The 21,189-nt window shown below is 44.5% G+C and overlaps 1 protein-coding gene across 2 annotated transcripts; it reads right to left on the bottom strand.

The window, feature by feature from the left end:
• MAX (MYC associated factor X) lies at positions 1–20,135 on the bottom strand. 2 transcript variants are annotated; one of them, XM_081203734.1, is made up of 4 exons: positions 19,875–20,135; positions 8,442–8,548; positions 2,986–3,116; positions 1–1,272 (listed from the first exon to the last, which is right to left on the bottom strand). In XM_081203734.1, exons 1-4 carry the CDS (start codon positions 19,908–19,910, stop codon positions 1,085–1,087), a joined length of 462 nt encoding a protein of 153 aa, XP_081059860.1. In that variant the 5' UTR covers positions 19,911–20,135; the 3' UTR covers positions 1–1,084. The 2 variants fall into 2 exon arrangements, with proteins under 2 accessions (XP_081059860.1, XP_081059861.1); XM_081203735.1 differs by having other exon boundaries at positions 2,986–3,109; positions 8,441–8,548; positions 19,875–20,131.
• Between the last annotated feature and the right edge of the window lie 1,054 nt (positions 20,136–21,189).

Genomic DNA, 21,189 nt, shown 5'->3' with positions numbered 1-21,189 from the left:
AAGGATAAAATACTTTTTTATTTATAGTCTTATAGTAAAGGGAAGCCTTAACTTGCAAGACAATTCTTGGGCAGTATGTACAACATACTTCAGTTCATGGAATAGACTCACACCTGGACAGAGACCAAGCTACACTTGTATACACTAAATTCAGAAAACGTCACAAACAAGAGTGGGAAGAAGACAAAAATATAAGGTCACACACACCGACACACGCACACACACACACACGCATATGCACACTCATGCACATGTGCGTGCACATGCACACATACACACAGTGGCCTTTGCTCACTCACAGCCTGTGCCCATTTAAGTCGTTATGGGGTAACTGGCCCATTTGCCAGAGGGCAGGAGGTCCACGCTTTGATGCAGTTATTAGTACCAAGTAACAAAGCTTGTGGTGTGTATTTACATTATAAAAGCTGGCTCTAATTCTGAGAAATTCATTAAGAGGGAAGAACTGATCACGGTATGAATCTGTAGCGTCATGTCACCAATGTCCGCAGCAAGAGGAGGAATCTGATCGGATTGAGTTTCCATAGAAGGAAATAAATACCAATTAATCACTTGCCAAAGTACAAAAAGGAAATCCATCTCCCTGCTTCACCCTGAATCCTGCACCATCCCTTCAGGAAACTAGGGACATGCACTCGCATGGATCTGCATGATTCCCTTCCCCCACCAAGATCCTTCAGGGGACATTTGGCTTTGTTGTCATAAATAAACATATTTTGATGAGACAGTGACTGGTGTGGCTCTAGTGAAAGGATGGAGGGGTCATTGTCACCACAGAGTCCAGGCAACCATAGACTCATGAGTTCATCGAATGGCCTGGGCATTCCTGACACTAGAACTTGCAGCCATGAGGCAGGACAAGACAAAACTACATCCTGCTCCAAGCTATGGCCGGTGTCTTCCAGAAGGTAAGCTGCCAAGCCAAGGGGTTGGGTTAACTCAAAAGGGGCCACATAGGGGCAAGGAACAGGGGAAGCTGCAGTCCGAGAGCCTCTACTAAAGAAAAAAAAGGAAAGTCCTTAAGCAGCCAGCGAGTGTCTAATGGCAGCGGGAACAGGGGCCTCTTCTAGCTGGCCTCCATACGAAGCTTCTTCCGGCTCTGTGGCTCTTCCAGCTCAGACTCCGAACTGGAGTCGGAGCCTCCATCAAAGGCGGAGATGGTGCTGCCCTTGGGATTGGTGTAGAGGCTGTTGTCTGAAGAGGAATAGTTGGCCTGCAGCTGAGCACTTGACCTTGCCTTCTCCAGGGCACGAACTAAAAGGCAAGAACAAGCATATGGAAATAGGCTGGGGAAAAGTAGGTGTTGCACATAACACGAACATGCTCTCATGTTGGTGATCTTAACACTTGGCTGACAGAATGTTATTGATTGGCATACCCTGCTTTTTAAAAACTAAATGTAGTTAATAAGGTAGTATAAATACAATTTTAAAAATCAAAATTAAGAAGCTTCCCAAGTATTTTTCAGTTCTATAACTAAGATTGGTACCTCTAAAGATGTTAAGGCCCAAACTGGGGGAAGATTGAGAAAGTTTTGGAAATATACCACTTTTTCCTAAGGTCTGATAAAAAAACAGTCATAAGTTTGGGAAATATTATGTGAAATAAATTATATTTTTTCAGAAAGATTAGTGAAAGTATGTTATGGGGAAATTCATCCCTCTCTTTTCTGTTTGTATCATAGGACTGAACCCAACTAAGTTCTACTCAGAGTAAACCCACTGAAATGAATGGACCTAAGTTAGCCATGTACAGTAATTCCAGTTTTTGCCATACTGTTGACAGCTCAGCCCATGGCCCATATGTGTGTCCTAGCCAGGACACTCTGGCACTTTAAGTCATCAATGCACAAGAGAGAGCCTTCTGGTTACACACAGAATGTAGAACTCTCTGTCTTGGGAAGTTTGGTTCCATTTTTAAAATTATTCTGCTGCCCATCAAAGCATTCATTTTTTTAGCAAGCTTTCAACTTGCCTGCAAATTAGCAATGGCTGTTGGTTCACTGGCTCTTTAATTGTTTGTCTGTTGCTCTTTTACTCAACTGTTTCCATAACTGAATTTTGATTGTATATTTAGTTTTAGTTATGTAAGCTGCCTTGTGTTTCCTTTTGGAACAGGAGAAGTGGAGCAAAAAAAATCTAACAAATGCCTGCTGCACTCTGAAATGAACCAGTGTAGTTCAGTGCTAGACTATGAATCTTCCATCAATACACCTTTGCAATTAACTATTATTGGGTTGTTTTATGCCCCCTGTTCCCAGTGTCAGAAGCAGAGGGGCAGGGAAGTTGGGCTTTAAGGTTTGATAAATCCTCTGTGTGTGTGTGTATGTGTACATACGCATGCGCGCGCGCACCCACCCACCCACACCCCAGCACTGTGAAACTTGCTACTTATACTTCTGCCTAGTGGCAACCATTAGTCCTCCCTTGTGAGCAGCAACTTATCAGTCTGCTTTAAATATGTCATAATTATTTGGCTTGAGAAAACTTTGTATGCTTCAAAACAGGAACATGCCACTCACTTACAATGTTCCATCAAAAGATCCCACCATAATCACCATCCTGGCATAAACTGTACATCTTAGGCAAGGGAGAAAGACTCCTCAGAACAAACCCCAATCCTTGGGCTGTTTTGAATGACAGTATTCAATGGCTTCATTGCCAATGTGCAAAACTTTGGATCTTCTCACTCCAACCACAGCCTTACTTCATGGGTTCCTGATCAATGGACACCTTACAGCAGTCACCCCAACTTGGTTTCCTTCAGGTTTCTTGGACTAACTCCCATCAGCCCCAGCCAGCAAAGATATGCAGGCTGGGAGTTGTAGACCAAGACATCTTGAAGGCACCAGGTTGGGGAAGCTTCCCTGGCAGAGAAACACAGATAGCAGAGGGTTTTGTTGAGAGGTGGCACAGTATCCTTATCCATAAGATGGCACATGGAGTGCCCTAACGCAGCCTCACTCACCTTGCTGCTCCAGCAGGGCGTTCTGGCGCTTTAAGTCATCAATGTCCTGCTGGTGTGTGTGGTTTTTCCGACGCATGTACTGGATGTACTCTGTGGCTTTATCTAGGATTTGGGCCCGGGATGCCTGTTGCAATAGTAGGAAAAAACACACACCAGATAAAGTCCTAGTTCACGTAGGCAGCAAGTCTGATATTCCCTTCTGCAGGGAGGCTAGAGAACTGATTCCTCAACCCAGTCCACATTTGACTTAGGTTCAATCTTGAAGTCCATGTAATACTTGCAAAAAGTTCAGCACTAGAGAAAGCAGCTTTGAGACTCAGAATATGTTAACTGTTTTCCAATCCCACTATACTGAGCTCCTGAATCAATTGTACTAATGACACCTGTTCCCAGTACTAAAGCAACACCAGATGGAGCAATCAATGAAAGTCCTACAGGGAGCTATAGACTTGGATCATTCCCCATGCCAGCAATTCTGCAAACAAATCCTTCTGCTCACAAGAACTCTTTCAGCAAAGTAGAGTCTTCCAACTGCTATTCAGTACCCACAGAACAATCTGCTGTTTTCCTCCATAGAGATAAAGCAAAATGCAAATTATTCCCACATTATTGGCATCTGAGCATAATGTTCCCTGACCATCAAAACAGACACTCAGATCACTTAACAGCAAAATTCAACACTGTGCTACCAAATCTTTGCTCACATTGTGGGACCCCTTGTCCTCCATCCTCTGAATGGATCCAGAGGGTCCTCCCCCAGCCCCCAAAGATGATTTTGGGGCATGTAGGTGGAAGGAGAGGAACAGGAATAGGAAGGCCCATGGCATGAGCAAAAGTCCTCTCTACTCTTGTATGAACACCACTGGATACCATCCTAAAACAATAATGCAGTGCTCTGCTGCACCTATACTTCTCCTGGCTTACGTTTTCGCTCAGCAACTGGGACTGCAAAATGCTGGCCATCTAACTCAGCAGCAGCCTGAAGCTATACAAGGCAATTGCTTACCTGCTCTCATAAGAACTCAGGTTCGTAAAATGTTCTTGGAAAGTTTTTCAAAGCTGCTTGTAGACTATATATGCATGTATATTTTTAATGCAGTACTCATATTTATACTGAAGTTACTGACTGGAAGACTCAAGTGGGATGAGAAATAAGAAAAAGGGCTGCTGATGGCTTCAACTGGAGACTGGAAAGAAAAGGAAGGAGAACCTAGTCTGAAGGCATTTTTGAGGGAAGGCTCTCTCCATTACTGGATGCTGCTGGATCAGACAAACCTGCCCTATGGAAGGTCAAGGAGGCAGGCTGTACTGTCCAAAGGACTGGTTGGAACTGCTTTGTTTTGATGGGCTTCAATTTCCCCTTGTAAGCAGGACTAAAATTATATCATGTGCGCTTTATCTGAAGATGTTTTATGAAAGACATCATGGCTCTCATTAAAATATGTGAAGCTCAAACCTGAATAAGCAGCTATGGCAGATTTTAGAGGGCCAGGGTCCCTTGCATAGAAAGTTGCATCTATTTTACGAGATTTGTATACTGCTTAATTGTAATAACCTCTAAGTGGTCTACAGATTTGGACAGCAATACTTGAGCTCGGTTACGTATTCAGTAGCTTCACACTGTTCCTGAATGGAAGCAGCAAGGCTGGCAAAGCACACCCCTATCACCTGTAAAAAACTGTTTATTAAAGAAAGAAAACAAAAAGCAGGCCTATTTTAAAGTATCATTGTTAGCTAAACAGCTGCATAACACAAAAACAATGCTGATATGCAGTTAAGTTTTAGTTTCATTTTCAAATTGCAAACATTTAAAGAAGGAGGATATTTATGGTGGTGCAATAAGATGGCAGACAAGAGGCAATAATACACATATTTGTATTTAATTTTTGAATAGTCACATTTGTATTTGCCAACAGATATTCCTGTTTTTAACATTTTCTTCTGGTTTTTATAACAGGAACACACAGCTCTAAGCTAAAGAATAATGCAATCACAGAGAAACGTAGTTAGGCAGGCATAAGCTCTGTGGTTGGTTTTTTTAAAAAGGTTTCATTTCTGATGTGGCAACAATGCCAACATTCTTTCTCAGTCTTGTCCTGCCACTAAATGTATTGTCCCTCTCTACCAGTGCTCCAGGAACATTTGGTCGTACATGAATGTATCATAAAATGTGCAGCATTTATATTGACCCACATCTATCATGTTCTTTCTTAATATTTCCTGGCACTGTGTATAACCTGACAAAAGTTATATGTCCCACTGAGTTTGGTGGACAAGTTAAGTGTGTCCTTAACCCTCTCATTAAAGTTAATGGGACTTGGAAATACCTTTTTTTACTGGAATTTGCCCATTTCTTCTTCTACTGATGGCTGCAGCATTTCTTCAGAATGCAATTAAGGTTGGGCAAGACAGTCTCTACAATTAGCAAATGAGAAACAGCAGCAAATATGTCACTTTTAGTAATTAATCCAAGTGACTCTACTTCCCCCAGCACCTGCATGCATCAACTTGGTACTTTATGGTTCATGGTCCCAGTATAATGAAACATTTCTTCATTGTCCAGCCTGCTCTACTATGTTAATTTTGCTTGCAAAAATGCCACTCTCCAAGCCAGTCAGAAGATCTTGGTTTGACTTTCACTATGTGGCTCTGTTTCATCCCCCATTTTGCAGAGGTGGGGTTGGGTGGTGGGAGATATACCAACTGTTGTAAATATGAAAATTTTATAATGCATATGAAGTGCTTTAAACACTTGAAAGCAATATGTAAATGTTATTTATTATTATTGCTACATAGTACAAATTTTAATTCAATTTACTTTTTAATTCTCAACATTTGGGGGGGGGGACACTGCATGCGCCATTTTCTCATTTCTTTCTAATGAACTCCTGTTGTCAACAATAAAAGCATATTCTGCTAGAGGTGTTTATGAATTCTAACCTGGGAGACAATAAGCTCCCATTATTGTTTATTTGATTGTTAGCGTATGTAACCTGAGGTACCACTGTATAGGTTCCAACATATGTACAGTGTGTGAGATATTCCCTTCAAAAGTTTATCGAATTTGCAAATAAACCCAAACCCCAAATGTTTAGTAGGCTTTGTACGAGAATGTGGATGTGCATTAGAAAATTCAGTCAGATGTTCATCAAATAAATTGTAACTAAAGTGTTTAAGTGGTAAAATACCACTGCTAGGGTTCAACAATAGGCTTATGTCATTTTTATGTATTAAACAGAAACTGGTGTTGACCCCATGCTGTCACTGCATCCCAGATATGCAGAACAATATAAGCAACATGGCTTTCAAATATTTTGAACTCCAATGGGGTTGACATCACCATAAAGAAACCCTGCCAATCAATCTCCCCAAACAGGGCATAAAATTCCAGGCGCATTACTCAGAAGCTTGCACTAACCTCAAAGGGGAATTCAAAAAGCAGAAAAGCAGGCCACATATTTTAACTAACATTCATTTATTTATTATTTAGAAACATTTATAGGCCACCTTTATGAGTCAAAGTCACAACAATTTAGGCTGTGTACATGCCATACATTTGAAGCACATGACTTTGAATCCCCAAAGAATGTTGGCAACTGCAGTTTGTTAAGGGTACTGGAAATTGTAACTCTGGGAGGGATAAGCTACAGTTCCCAGCAACTGGGTGGGGAATCCTGTACTTTTAATTTACTGTGTGTACATAGCCTTATAAAGTAACACATTAAATACAGAAATGTATCCAACATTAGTCATACGTAAGAGTAAACCCAATGAAATTCATGAACATGACCAATAGGGCTGAGAGATGTCTGTTTTTCAAAATGACATATCACCAGATAAGCATTACTATACACCATGGGTAGGCAAACTAAGGCCCGGGGTCCAGATCCGGCCCAATCACCTTCTAAATCCAGCCTGTGGACGGTCCGGGAATCAGCATGTTTTTACATGAGTATAATGTGTGCTTTTATTTAAAATGCATCTCTGGGTTATTTGTGGGGCATAGGAATTAGTTCATTTCCCCCAAAAAAATATAGACTGGCCCCCCACAAAGTCTGAGGGAAGGTCTGCTGAAAAAGTTTGCTGACCCCTGTGATACACCGATATATAACAATGTCTGAAATAAGGCTGTAACTATGTAGAAGCGAATGGGGTAACGGATACATTTAGTTACCTTTAACATACTGTTGCAACTGTTATTTTATAGTACAAAGCAACAAGGGGCGGCAGACCTCATGAGAGAAGCAATGACAGGCTTCACAATTTTCCCCACATCACAATTTTTTACACAGCACACACACGCATCATGATTTGTGATATATCGCCAAGTCCAATATTATGAAACTTTTAACATAATGTGGACTTCCAACTAATTTTGGACAATGTATCGATAAATCGCCCAGCCTTAACAACCAATGTAGACCAATTAATTTCAGTGGGTCTCCTCCAAGTAAAAGTTAAGTTGGATACTACGGTAAAATAATAAAATACCATAAAAACAGACTATACCACAGCATTAATAAAAACCTGAGTTCTGGCAGCTTTGCCTACATGACCTGAGTACTAAGTGGGTGTGTCTTGACAATGTCTAGGACAGTGTCATCAGAGGTGACTGCACATAAAAAATGTTGCCTATCAAGCTCAGTACCTTGTACTGAGCTTCTGCAGAAAACCCTGTAGGTATTGTAACCACTGGTGATTAACAGAGCACAATTTCCTCATTCCTTTTTAGAACAGCCACTTTACCACTAAGGAAAGCTAAAAGTTACCTGCTAGCATTATTTATTCATTACCTGCAAGTATAGAGAAGAAAGGCAAGGAAGTCGTCAACCTTCACACATTCTCTGCACACCTATGGCTAATTCATACAATCTCTCTACTCATGGGTGCTTGCTCGTTCTCAAGACTGAAGGACGCCTGTATCAACTGTTTGCCACAAGCCTAAACTGAAATTCTACATGCCAATATTTCTAAGCGCAGATTGAGGGGCGGTCATGTGCTCATGGCAAATAACTGAAAACACCCCTACAACAAAAGCAAATTTAAATGTGGGTAAGGCAAACACAGATGACTAATCACAAGCTGAGATCCAATGAAATGGTCCTATATCACCCTCATAAAGGAAGAGGTAGATGGATCAGGAAGAAGCACCATCTCTTCAGGCCTGTGAAGCCACGTGGTAAAAGACTTTCCATTATTTAGAAATGCTTGATGGAAGGGTAAGTTACTTCTCACAACAATATTTCATCTTCATTTTACTATTAGCTTTCTGAAGCAGCAGAAACATTTCTATATGCAAACTCTTTGGGACCTTCGCAGAAGTACCTTCTAAGCTGTATTGGCACTGGCTCCTTCCTGCTCAGAAACTTAAGGCAAAATGGGACTGGGATGCAATTCTTTTGTGATTAACAGACAGAACCCAGGGGAAGATCATCACTTCTCTCAATAAACTCACCTTCTCTCCCTGAAGTGATGGCACAGAGTCCCGCAGGCTGTGGAAACTGTCCTTAATGTGGTCCCTACGTTTGCGCTCCAGTGCATTGTGGTGAGCACGTTTGTCAGCCTAAGACAGACAAAACAGAGAACAAGTATTAGAATCATCACTGTCCCAGTGGGCAACAAGGCATGCGGCTGCCGCTGATCACAGCCCCCTAGATTACGGTGCACAGAACAAAAAGGAATGCTCTTTTGAATCAAAACTCTGCTAAGAGAGGGAAAGAAACAAAGGGTTAGCAAAAGAAGCATTCGAGGCTGTTCAAGTCCAGAGCAAGCACACAAAACAAGTATGATTAGTAAAGAGGAGGGTGGGCTTTTGCCCTGCAGCAAGCTCCTTGATCAAACTTATCTGCACATGATTGTTCAGAAAGACCTTTGTGACGCCTCCTGGACTAGAGATTATCTGTCCCCAAAGAGAGCACTAAGATTTCAAAATATGCTCCATGATTCGCTAAGGACGGGAGTTAGAAGACTGTTCCCAGTAACAAGAATTTCTGGGGACTGCACTACAGAGACACTTCAAGTGCAACTGCCAAAGCACTGCAGGAAACATGGAATATCACCTTATCTGTTCATAATAAAAAAGAAAAAATAGGACTACTTTGTTTCACTATAGCACCGCAGCTGAACATTTAAAATTCAATGCCATTCAAAATCCAAAGCTAGGTCCTTGATTGAAGAAACTGACTTCAACACCTGGATTATTTTTATGTAGGAGCTCCATGGTGATAGAATGCCATTCAAATTTCATAGTAGAAGCAGCTGAAGGATGTGAACACAGCTGCAACTCTATCAAATACTGCTCAGAGAATTTATGGGAGAAAAGTATCACCACCATCTACTGACACATGCAAGATCAGCTACCCTAGTCCTCAACTCCCACCATGTACCTAGGACTCACTTATTACAACCCAGATCCAATAATTCCCAATAGCCATTCTCTACCATAAAATAGAAGATCATTGTCATTAGGCCCTTTGAAGTGAACTGTTTGTCAAAAAAACCACCGCCAAACCCCACCTTTATTTCCTATCCCTCACCAGAATGGACACCACACCACTAATGGTCTATGCCATTTAAAGTCAAATACAGTGGTGCCTCGCAAGACGAAATTAATTCGTTCCGCAAGTTTTTTCTTCTTGCGAGTTTTTCGTCTTGCGAAGCACGGTTTCCCATAGGAATGCATTGAAAATCAATTAATGCGTTCCTATGGAGACCGCCTTCAGACCAGGTCCAGGGATAGTCTGTCCCCAGACCTCTTCTGAAGGCTGGCGGGGGAAGAAGGACTTTTCTCCCCACCGCCAGCCTTCAGAACAGCCTTCTGAAGGCTGGCGGTGGGAAGAATAGCCCTTGTCCCGCCGCCAGCCTTCAGAAGAGTTCCCGGAGGGCTGCCTAGGCTGCGGATAGCAGCCTGCTGCCCGGTGCGGGGCAGACATTCACAGCTTGGGGAGCCCTGCAGGACTTCCCCGCAGGGCTCCCCAAGCTGCAGGTGTCTGCCCCGCGCGAAGGGCGCTCTGCTAAAGAGCGCCCCTCGTGCGGGGCAGCAGGCTGCTATCCGCAGCTTGGAGAGCCCTGCGGGGAAGTCCTGCAGGGCTCCCCAAGCTGTGAATGTCTGCCCCGCGCGAGGGGCGCTCTGTGCGGGGGCAGCAGGCTGCTATCCGCAGCTTGGAGAGCCCTGCGGGGAACTCCTGCAGGGCTCCCCAAGCTGTGAATGTCTGCCCCGCGCGAGGGGCGCTCTGCTAAAGAGCGCCCCTCGTGCGGGGCAGCAGGCTGCTATCCGCCGCTTGGAGAGCCCTGCGGGGAACTCCTGCAGGGCTCCCCAAGCTGCGAATGTCTGCCCCACGCGAGGGGCAGCAGGCTGCTATCCGCAGCTTGCAGAGCCCTGCGGGGAAGTCCTGCAGGGCTCCCCAAGCTGTGAATGTCTGCCCCGCACGAGGGGCGCTCTGCTAAAGAGCGCCCCTCGTGCGGGGCAGCAGGCTGCTATCCGCAGCTTGGAGAGCCCTGCGGGGAAGTCCTGCAGGGCTCCCCAAGCTGCAGGTGTCTGCCCCGCGCGAAGGGCGCTCTGCTAAAGAGCGCCCCTCGTGCGGGGCAGCAGGCTGCTATCCGCAGCTTGGAGAGCCCTGCGGGGAAGTCCTGCAGGGCTCCCCAAGCTGCAGGTGTCTGCCCCGCGCGAGGGGCGCTCTGCTAAAGAGCGCCCCTCGTGCGGGGCAGCAGGCTGCTATCCGCAGCTTGGAGAGCCCTGCGGGGAAGTCCTGCAGGGCTCCCCAAGCTGCGAATGTCTGCCCCGCCCGAGGGGCGCTCTGCTTAAGAGCGCCCCTTGCGCGGGGCAGCATGCTGCTATCCGCAGCCTAGGCAGCCCTCCGGGAACTCTTCTGAAGGCTGGCGGGGGAGAAGGGCTTTTCTTCCCACCGCCAGCCTTCAGAACAGCCTTCTGAATGTTGGCGGTGGGGAGGAAAACCTTCCTCCCACCGCAAATCTTCAAAACAGGTCCGGGAACAGAGGAGAAGCGCTGCGCGCCTTCCCCTCTGTTCCCGGACCTGTCCTGAAGGCTTGCGGTGGGAGGAGGGCTTTCCTCCCCACCGCCAACATTCAGAATGCTGTTCTGAATGTTGGCGGTGGGGAGGAAAAACCCTCCTCCCACCGCAAGCCCCGGGAACAGAGGAGAAGCGCTGCGCGCCTTCTCCTCTGTTCCCGGACCTCCCACCACAAGCCTTCAGGACAGGTCTGGGAGATTTCCCTATGGGCTTTCGTCTTGCGAAGCAAGCCCATAGGGAAATTCGTCTTGCGAAGCCTCTAAAAATCGGAAAACCCTTTCGTCTTGCGGGTTTTTCGTTTAGCGAGGCATTCGTCTTGCAGGGTACCACTGTATAGTGCAACAGAAGTTGCTGCTTTAAGTGTCACACCTGAATTTATCATTAAAATCTCACACTTTTAAGTCATTTTTTTTCCTTCAGGAAAAAGACTCATTTCTGTTTAATTTAATCCCTCTCTAATTATGAAGACTGATCATGGAAAAATATGGTGTGTCGGGAAATGCAGTGTTTTCACAGTGTGCTTTTCGGATAGCTTTTTGAAGCAGCTTTAAAATACATTTAAAGTATTTCTGAAGCACATCACATTTACGCCATCTCTGGCTTCCTCTTCCTCTTTTCTGGACTGACTGATACCTTTTGTTTTCAATGCCTTTTAAAGGCAATTCCGGTGGCACACTGAACTCAAACTATGATTAATGGAACCCCACCTTTCAAATGTCAAGGCAGTCTCCAGTCACACAGGTTTGGCAATGATCCCACACCCAGCTCCAGACGCAGAAATTGTCTGCCAGATGTAAACAGGCACTCTGGGTGTGGCTGGACCCCAAATCCAAAGCACAAAGAACTTATTTCTGTCTGTCATAGTTCCCTTTAGGTCACCTTGTTAGAGGAAGAGCTTGACTAACAAGGAGTGGTCCAATCTTTTCCTCCGACACAGGTCACTACAAGGTTCAGAACTTTGTGGTAGCAAAGTAGGAGACTCACAGGTCACTTGGATCTGCCAGACAGTTACTACTTTAAAAAGGAAAGGAAAGGAAGAACAAGTTCGAGGGATACCGATGATATCTGTTGTCAGCCCATCTACAGTTGCCAAGTGGCTGCACTGGTCTCTAAGATTACATAAGAAGCCATGAATGACCATGGTAAAAATAGGGTAAGGAAAAATATACTGGTGATATTATCTGCATCCAGAGAAATAAAATAGAGAAGGTATAACTCTACCTGACACACTGCATTGTAGTCAAGTTACCACAGAATGACCAAAGTGCTAGTTGCAGACACTTTCCCATGCAGGAGTTAATTCTGAGGTAGTGTGATAATGATTACTGGTTGCATCTATAACACCACTTTCTTACAACCAGTTCAGCAAATAGCCAAGAATCTTCCCATGGACCACAGTAGTTGTAACTATTTCCAGTTACCCTTTAATACTTGGCCATGTGTGTGCTTATAACAAGAATCTACTTCAGTGAAATAACTAGGATTTTATTTATTTTTAAGAATTTTATAGAAGCCTAAATGAATAGACATAAAAAGGTTGCAAAATAGCTGGAGAGTGCCCAACACATAGTCATAAACAAATATGATAGAAGGCCACTTCCTAATTGTCCACAGTTCATGGGGTAGTACTGCTAAAATTATTAGTGCCACTAACAAATGTTAATGCCAGTCACAGCAGCGCTGAGATACTCTAAAATTTATGTTATCACATGTCCATTCAGGCAATTTTATTGCATGCTGAGCGGTGTTAGAAATTAGGCAGGTGCATTTTGCTACTGGTGCAGGTCCAATTGTGACCATGCGGAGATCTCCAGATGCCAGGTTGGTGACTGACATCGCCATCTGGTTGGCCTCTCCAGCTTTCTCAAGTAGGTAAGCAAAAGAGCTTATTTATTGCACTTATATCCCACCTTTTTCTCCAAGGAGTACAGTGGTGCCTCGCAAGACGAAATTAATCCGTTCCGCGATTCTCTTCGTCTAGCGTTTTTTTCGTCTTGCGAAGCAACCCTATTAGCGGATTAGCGCTATTAGCGGTTTAGCGGCTATTAAAGGCTTAGCGGCTTAGAAAAAGGGGGGGAGGAAAGCGGAAAAAAATCTCAAGACTCGCAAGACATTTTCGTCTTGCGAAGCAAGCCCATAGGGAAATTCGTCCTGCGAAGCGCATTGAAAAAGGAAAACCCTTTCGTCTAGCGGGTTTTCCGTCTTGCGAGGCATTCGTCTTGCGGGGCACCACTGTACATGATTCACCCCCCTCATCAATTCATCCCTACAACAACCCTGTGAGAATCATAGAATTGTAGAGTTGGAAGGGATCCTGAGGATCATCTAGTCCAACCCCCTGCAATGCAGGAATATATAGCTGTCCCATATGGGGATCAAACCTGCAGCTCTGGTATTATCAGCACCACCCTCTAACCAACTGGTGAGGTAGGTTAGGAGGCTGTGACTGGTCCAAGGTTACATAGTGAGCTTTACGATTGAGTGGCGATTTGAACCCTGATCTCCTAGGTCCTAGTCCAACATTCCAACCATTACACCTAGGGTACTTCTACTATGGGGCAGCTATATAAATTAAGTAGGTAAATAAATATGCAGAAAGCAAAATGTCACTTAGAGAAGGATCCGAAATATTTTTATTGAAGCTTGAATTTGTTTTATTCTGGATTGTTGTATTTGATGTTTTAGTGTGCTGTAAACTGCTTTGAGTTTTTTTCTTTAAAATACAAAGCGGTATAGAAACGAAATGAAGAAGAAGAAATTCTGGGGGGGGGGGCAGGGGGAAATGGTGCCGAGATATTGAGTTGTGGCAACTGTAACCTAGGTTTAATGTGCCATCTGGCTTATATAGGTGAGTTTCTAACACTGATGCTGATCTCAAAAGCCAGTTCAACTAGCTAATTTCACCAAGCAGGTATGTATTGCCATATTTAGGAGTGTTATAATAATTTAAAGGCAAACTATAAAAACATTGACCACTGAAAATATAACCCTGCTCCCCATTTCATAGCTGGTACATTTCATTGGTAGTTCTAGGGAATTCTCAGGAACCTAGAAAACCAAGGTGATGCAGGTGAGCTTTTCTTTTTCTATTAAGAGAAGCCCAATAGCACAACTATGGCCAAGGTGACACAGATACCATTGGTTGTGGTATGCTAAACATCACGTTTCCTCAAATCACTTCGTAACAAGGGGCCCAGTTAACAGTGGATATAGCACCTGGCCCTACTGTGATGTACTACTGGCAATAATTCAAAGCAAGTGAATTGCATTTAGGAAAGACTGCCAAATCTAATCCAATGAGTTCTGGTTGGCACATGCCAGACTAAATGCCGAATAAGGATAGCAAGAAAACACTAGCCTCCATTCATCAGAGTACGGTGGCCCACTGCCATGCCGCTCTCCATTACTACCTCATCAGCTCCTTTCAAAACCATTGGACTGTCCAGGAAAATATCAGCTCCTGGCAAGGAAAGAGGGCTGAGAAGAGGGAGGAAACCAATATTCTTCTGTCTTAATAGAGTCTGACAGTTAGAACTGTGTGTAATGTACATGAACTCATGGATATGAACCCATTCAAACCAGAAAAGAAACAGTGGAATTTAGCTCTGAAAACCCAATCTTGGTTTTATAACTTGCCAGGAGTCAGGCAGCTGAATATAAAAGAGGGATCTTAGTCTTTTATTCAGGTAGGTATGTTAAGACGTATCATGAGTTTGACAGCAACTAGGCCCACATTGAACCAAATGCTGGGGAAAGTCCTTTGAAATCTAGCCCTAATGCTGCACATTGAAGGCTCCGTCTTTGGCAGCTGAAAATAGGTATTTATCATATCACAATGGGCATTTGGTAGCCTCGCAACATTATGCTTTATCTCGACCTGAAGAGACAGTTCTCAAAAGAAGCAACTCTTACAGGCATCCACAGCAGCACAATAGGCTTTGAACCACATGTGACAATTGTGGCACACAGTAATTTTACCCTAGTCTTCTAAGTAGACAAGACTCAAACCTTGGGTAGGCAAACTAAGGCCCGGGGGCCCGATCCGGCCCAATCGCCTTCTAAATCCGGCCTGCAGACGGTCCGGGAATCAGCGTGTTTTTACATGAGTAGAATGTGTCCTTGTATTTAAAATGCAGCTCTGTGTTATTTGTGAGGTATAGGAATTCATTCATATATTTTTTTCAAGATATAGTCCGGCTCCCCACAAGGTCTGATGGACAGTGGACCGGTCTCCTGCTGAAAAAGTTTGTTGACCTCTGCATCAAACAGTCACCCATCCAAAAACTTAGAGATTGACATAGCAAGCAGGATGTGACTTCAGTTTGTATTCCATATTGCCCTAAAACAGAACTCTTTGGTCTTTACAACCGGGTGGGCTAGCCTATGGCCTTTGAGATGTTGTTTAAGTCCAACCCACATCAGCCAGAGCAAGCGTAACCAATGCTCAGGAATAATGGGAGATACCATGCAACAACACTGGAGGTCTACTTCTGCTTTCTAGTGCCCCAATTGCCCCCATAAAATATAAAATGCCAGAGGCAATATAGGTAGCCACTAGGGCTGGGCGATGTATCAATACATGGTCGAAAATCAGTTCAAAGTACTCAGATAATGCAGGCAAAGCTGCCCGAACTCAGGTTTTTATGAATGCTGTGGTATAGTCAGTTTTTATGGTATTTTATTATTTCACTGTTGTATCCAACTTAACTTTTACTTAGAGTAGCCCCACTGAAATTAATTGGCCTAAGTTTATCATTAGGGCTAGGCGATGCATCAGTAAATTGTCCAAAATTGGTTGGAAGTCCACATTGTGGTAACAGTTTCATAATATTCGGCATGGTGATATATCACGATTTATGATGTGTGCATGTGCTCCTGCAGCCAATCAGAAGCCGCGTAAGCCCCGCCAGATGTCCGAGTTCCAAAAGAACGTTCGCAAACCGGAACAATCACTTTCAGGTTTGCGGCGCTTGGGATCCAAAACGCCTGAGTCCCAGGGTGTTTGGGATCCAAGGTACAACTGTACTATAAAATAACAGTTGTAACAATGTTAAAAGTAAATAAAAATGTATCTGTTTCAGACTCCTGAGTAGTAGCAGTTGCCAAAGCATTAACCCGTTCACCTCTACAATAGTTCCATCCTTATTTCAGACATCGCTCAGCCCTGCTAGCTACTGAAAGCATGATGTTTCTCAGAAACATGACTTTTTGGGACAATATTCCCAAATTTCTATATGGAATGGCAGCCACAAGCCTATGCTCATCTCATGCAATTGGCAAATATTTAGTACTCTTCTTCACATACTGGCATTCACCAATACAACAGAGAAGTGCCTCTGAATTTGTAGTCATCGCAAATTAAATTATGTAGCTATGTTACAAAGCTCAAATAAAAGTTCTCCTAAAATATAATGAGTAGTCCAAGTACACTGAGTGAATTAAATCATGGTGCTCACCCACCATAAGAATCAAAAGGAGGTTCAGTATCTCACAGGAACATTGCTGCCATATACCAAATTAGACCATTGTTCCATCTAACTCAATATTGTCTATACTGACTGGCAGTGGCTCCCCAGTATTTCACAGAGAGGGGTCTATCTCATCCCTACATGGAGATGCTGGGGACTGAACCTGGAACACTCTGCATGTAAAGCACATTCTCTACTCCTAAGCTACAGCCCCTTTCCCCTCAAAAAGTGAACCACAGTTAGAAAGTCAATTTGCAAAAATGGGAGGACTTGAAACAAAACAATCCAACTACAGGTAGCCGGGAGGGTTCCAGCACACACACCACACCATAAACACAACACACATCCTTGAGGTATATGAAGTGCTTTTAATGCAAGTGAAGTGCTACCTGTTAGTTGCCCCCCCCCCCAACACAACTGGTTTCTCAACACCTGCAACTGCACATTGTGAACATGAATTTGCCAGAATAAAACAAAATAGACATTTCCATTAATGATCAATAAATTTAATGTAACCATTCATACAAAATTTGGAAAACATAATGCTGATTTTTCTCACCCATTCAGCTTTAGTCAACTTCCTAGCAGCTCTCTGTGAAACATCACCCACTGGCCTTCAACCCAGTCATATTTTAAAGAAAATTTCAATAGCTTAAAATTCTTCTGTAGACCTACTGTTCCTAGGAATATCCACCAGAAAGTAAGTAGAAATAATTTTGCTTCTTTCTTTAGCAACATGAATTTCAGTGGTTGCATATTTCACCATGGAAACAGAATTCTTTTTCTAAGGTATGTTTTCCTGTTTAGCAGAACAAGGAGGAAAAGTGTCTTACTCCTTGATTTGTTAAAGTGAGTAAATATTAAGCTGGACCTCTGTACATTCTCTAAAGCCAGGCAATTTGAACTGGATAGGCATGTACAACAGCAACTATGTTAGTTTTTCTCAAGGTGGATCAGTATTCATTATTAAAAACCAGATTTTATATAACATCCTTTAAAATGGAATCCTAATTTAATACAAATGTTAAGCTCTACACTTACAATCTCTTAAAACTAAATCATGGCAATCTATTAAACACATTTACTGTTAAAAAGAATGCCTTTCTATTTAAAGATGCATAGAAGAATACATATAAGGGGGAATACGTATTTTGGCAAAAAACAAACAAAGAAACCTGATACCAATCAATATAAATACATGACTTTTTTGTTGCATCCTAAGGGGCACAGGTTTGTATGGTTCCAGCATAGGAGTTACTCCTGTTTGTGGAAGGAACTGAGATTTACTGGATGCTCCTGCTGGAAGGTGGGGTCACAAAGCCCCTTCCCACCAATCCTCTGGAGGAGCTTTCCAGGGGAAAAGAGGAAGTTGCAGGAAGTAAGAGCCTCCCCATCCTTCTTCTAATGGGAGTTTTCAAATTATTGATATTTTTGACAATCAGCCTGGACATTCACTTTTTAGTGAAGTTTCCTTTTTGCCCAATAATTAATGTTTAATGGAGCAGGTGCAAATTTGCAGCCAACCTGCACTGAATGGCTGAAGGTTTTGGATTATACTGCTGGTTTGTATAAAAGCTGTGTTTAGCTGCAAGTCAATATGCTTTGCTATAGAAACTAGTCAGTATGTATGTATGTTCAGTAGACATGTGGATTTCAAATAGGAAACTTGACTTAAGTTTGACATTTTTTCTTTACAATTTAATTAGAAATCACAGAATCATAGAGTTGGAAGAGAGCACAAGGGCCATCGAGTCCAACCCCCTGCCAAGCAGGAAACACCATCAGAGCACTCCTGACATATGGTTGTCAAGCCTCTGCTTAAAGACCTCCAAAGAAGGAGACTCAATCCACCCTTTTTCTAAAATGTTGACTATACATTAAACACTACTCTCCTTTGCACTTTTATCCACACTCAACAAGCAAAGTTACTTAATTAAATTCCTATAGAGGCTGTAGTATACCAGCATCCACAAGTTTCTAGTGCTACAATACACTACAAGAAACTTTCCAACAGGCAAAGGCAACGCAGAAAAACCCTATCACTGGCTGTTCTGCATGGTCACAAACAAAGCTGTGCATCATAGTGTAGATTTCAAGAATAAGAAGGCTTTAAACCTGAAATTCGCTTTTACTATAAATTGCTAGGGATGCTAGAAAGCACATCCAAGTAGAATACACACACACACATATAAAAATTAAATATTCAACAACTGAGTCAGAGTAAGCTGCTTTGTGGAAGTTTTCTGTAGAGGCCAGCATTTCCACTATAATCCACTAAGGAGATTAAACACCAAAATAAGAGAATTCCCAGCTTCTCACTCATTAAATCCCCTGGCAGCAGCAGCAGGAGGGGGCTCTTCCACAACCCTCTTGGAACCTTCAGCATGCAGCATCCTGCAAGCAGAAACCCTTCGAAGCCCCAAAGAGGCCTTTCAAAGACAGTGCACTTTGCTGCCCTGAAAGATAAGGCTACAGACCAGGGATATACATTTTAAAACACCCACCCCCGATTGTGGATGTCTTTTCTCTAAATCCCCTGCTCCTCCAAACAGCGTGTCTTCGTCTCTTCCAGACTCCCAAGGAAATAAATAGTGCTATATGCTTTCTGCCAATGTAGGCAATTCCCCTGTGCAGTATATGATTCCATCACATGCCTGGCCTGGGAGGCAGGATGCAGCTCAAGGGTGAAACTGCCAGGGCTCCCATCACAGCCAACCCTCCTCACCCCACCGCAAAATTGTGGTTTCGGCCATCTATATTCAACACGACAATGGCTGCTCCCTGCCCCAGATTTTCGACTCTCCACTCTTGGCCTTCAGCCCACAGTCGCCCCCCCAAAAAAAAACCTCTGAGCACCTCGTCCTTTGCTTCCCCCTCTAATCCCTTCGCCTCCCCCCACCTCCAAGCATCACCATCACTACCCAGCCAAGCTGCACGAGGCCTAGATAAAAGTCTCCTCCCCTGGAGCCCAGCCCGGGAGCAGCTCCAGCCTCGCCACCGCCACAATCTCTCCCAAACAGGTGTCTGTCTGTCTCTCCGACCCCAGACGCAGCCGCCCCCCGCCCCTCTTCCTCCCCCTTCAGGCGAGACTGCGGGCCAGGACGAGGCGCCTGCCAACAACACACACAAACACCCCCCCCCCCGCTGCTGCTCCTCCCCCTCCCCGCCAACCCGGGCAGGGGCTCCGGCCGCCGGGCCTCTCTCTCTGCCTGAGGAGCCGGGTGGGGGCCGGGAAGCGAGGCCTGTGAAGAGATAAGCACCGGGGGCTTAGACCTCGGCTTCTCTCCCTGCAATGAGAGACGCACAGACGGGAAGAGAGAGAGAGAGAGAGACCCTGTCGGCGCACCGACTCCAAGCAAAGGCCGGGAAGGAAACGCCGCGAGAGACTCACGTCGCTCTCCACCTCGATGTCATCGTTGTCGCTCATGCTGCCGATGGTGCTGCCGTCGCCCGGCCGAGCGGCTCGGGGGCTTCCCTGGCGCGCGCTGCGGGCCCAGCCGCGGAGAGCGACGAAAACAGCCCCCGCGCAGCGCAGCCAGAGCAACAGCGGCGGAAACAGCGGCGGCAGCAGCAGCGGCAGCCTCAGCCTCCGCCTCCACCGTCGTCGTCTTCTTCTTCGTCGTCGTCTCCTCCTCCTCTAGTATCAACGGCACACGCACCTCGTACTGCACGTGACTGGCTGACCCCGCGCCGTCGGATTGCCCTCACGCCGTCGCTTCCTCCCCACAAAGCATGCTGGGGGATGGAGTCCGCCGCGGCGTACTGCGCCGCAGACGCTGCGCAGCTCCGAACTATACTTCCCGGAAGCCTCTAGGCAGCGGAGGGCCTTTGAGGTCACCTCATGCGCTTGCGCAGTGCCTGCCGAAGTGCATTGTGGGGGTCGTAGTCCTCAGCAAAAGAGGAAGGACTCTGCTTCCCGGCAGCCTAAGGAGGGGACACGTGGATGGGAGGAAAGCGAGCACGGTCTATTTAAGCATCATCTGTCTCCTCCCTCCCCCCGCCTCCTATTGACTTTTTTTCCCCTTTAAAGAGCGAATAGCGTTGTTATTCTTAGGAAGAGGAAACACAGCAGAAGGCCACTTCTGGCAGTTATCTACATAAGCCAAACTGGGTTGTTTCAATGCAAGATATCAGTCAATACATGGAAGGAAACGAACCAAACGTTAAAAAAATGGTGACACTCAGAAACCACCGATGGGAGAATTTTGGTCTCCCTGGATATTCTGTAACAAACTGGAAAGTTGTCTTACTTCAAAAAGGAGATTCTAACAGAATGGCTGAGTTTGAATTCACTTCCGGTCTGACACTCCAGTCCAATCGACTAAGAATGGCCATTTCATTGCCGAAAGTTGCTGCTGTTTCTAAGTGTTTATGATTTTTGTTTTCAGTTGTGTGTTTTGGTTTCCCCCCATATTTTTTAGGAAGGCTCTTCTACTCGATTACATTTGTGTAGCTGAGATTACTACATTGGCAGGATCTGGGCTGCCCAGATGTAGAATGTTACCTGTAGTACTAGAATCCTCACACAAAACATAGTAGACAAATGTACAGTCAGACATTTGTTGGCAAACCCTAAACTGCCATTCTGTGATAAGAATTTTGAGGTCTTAGATATATGTTAAATGTTCATAAGTGTACCAACCATGCACGTACATAGATCAGCACAGGAAGACAGACCTGGAACCATTTTTGATCCCAAACTGACC

Source organism: Podarcis bocagei, assembly GCF_964188305.1.
Source record: "Podarcis bocagei genome assembly, chromosome: 1".
NCBI lineage: Eukaryota > Metazoa > Chordata > Lepidosauria > Squamata > Lacertidae > Podarcis > Podarcis bocagei.
The sequence above is the reverse complement of the archived record's forward strand: the minus strand, read 5'-3'. Positions and strand labels throughout refer to the sequence as shown.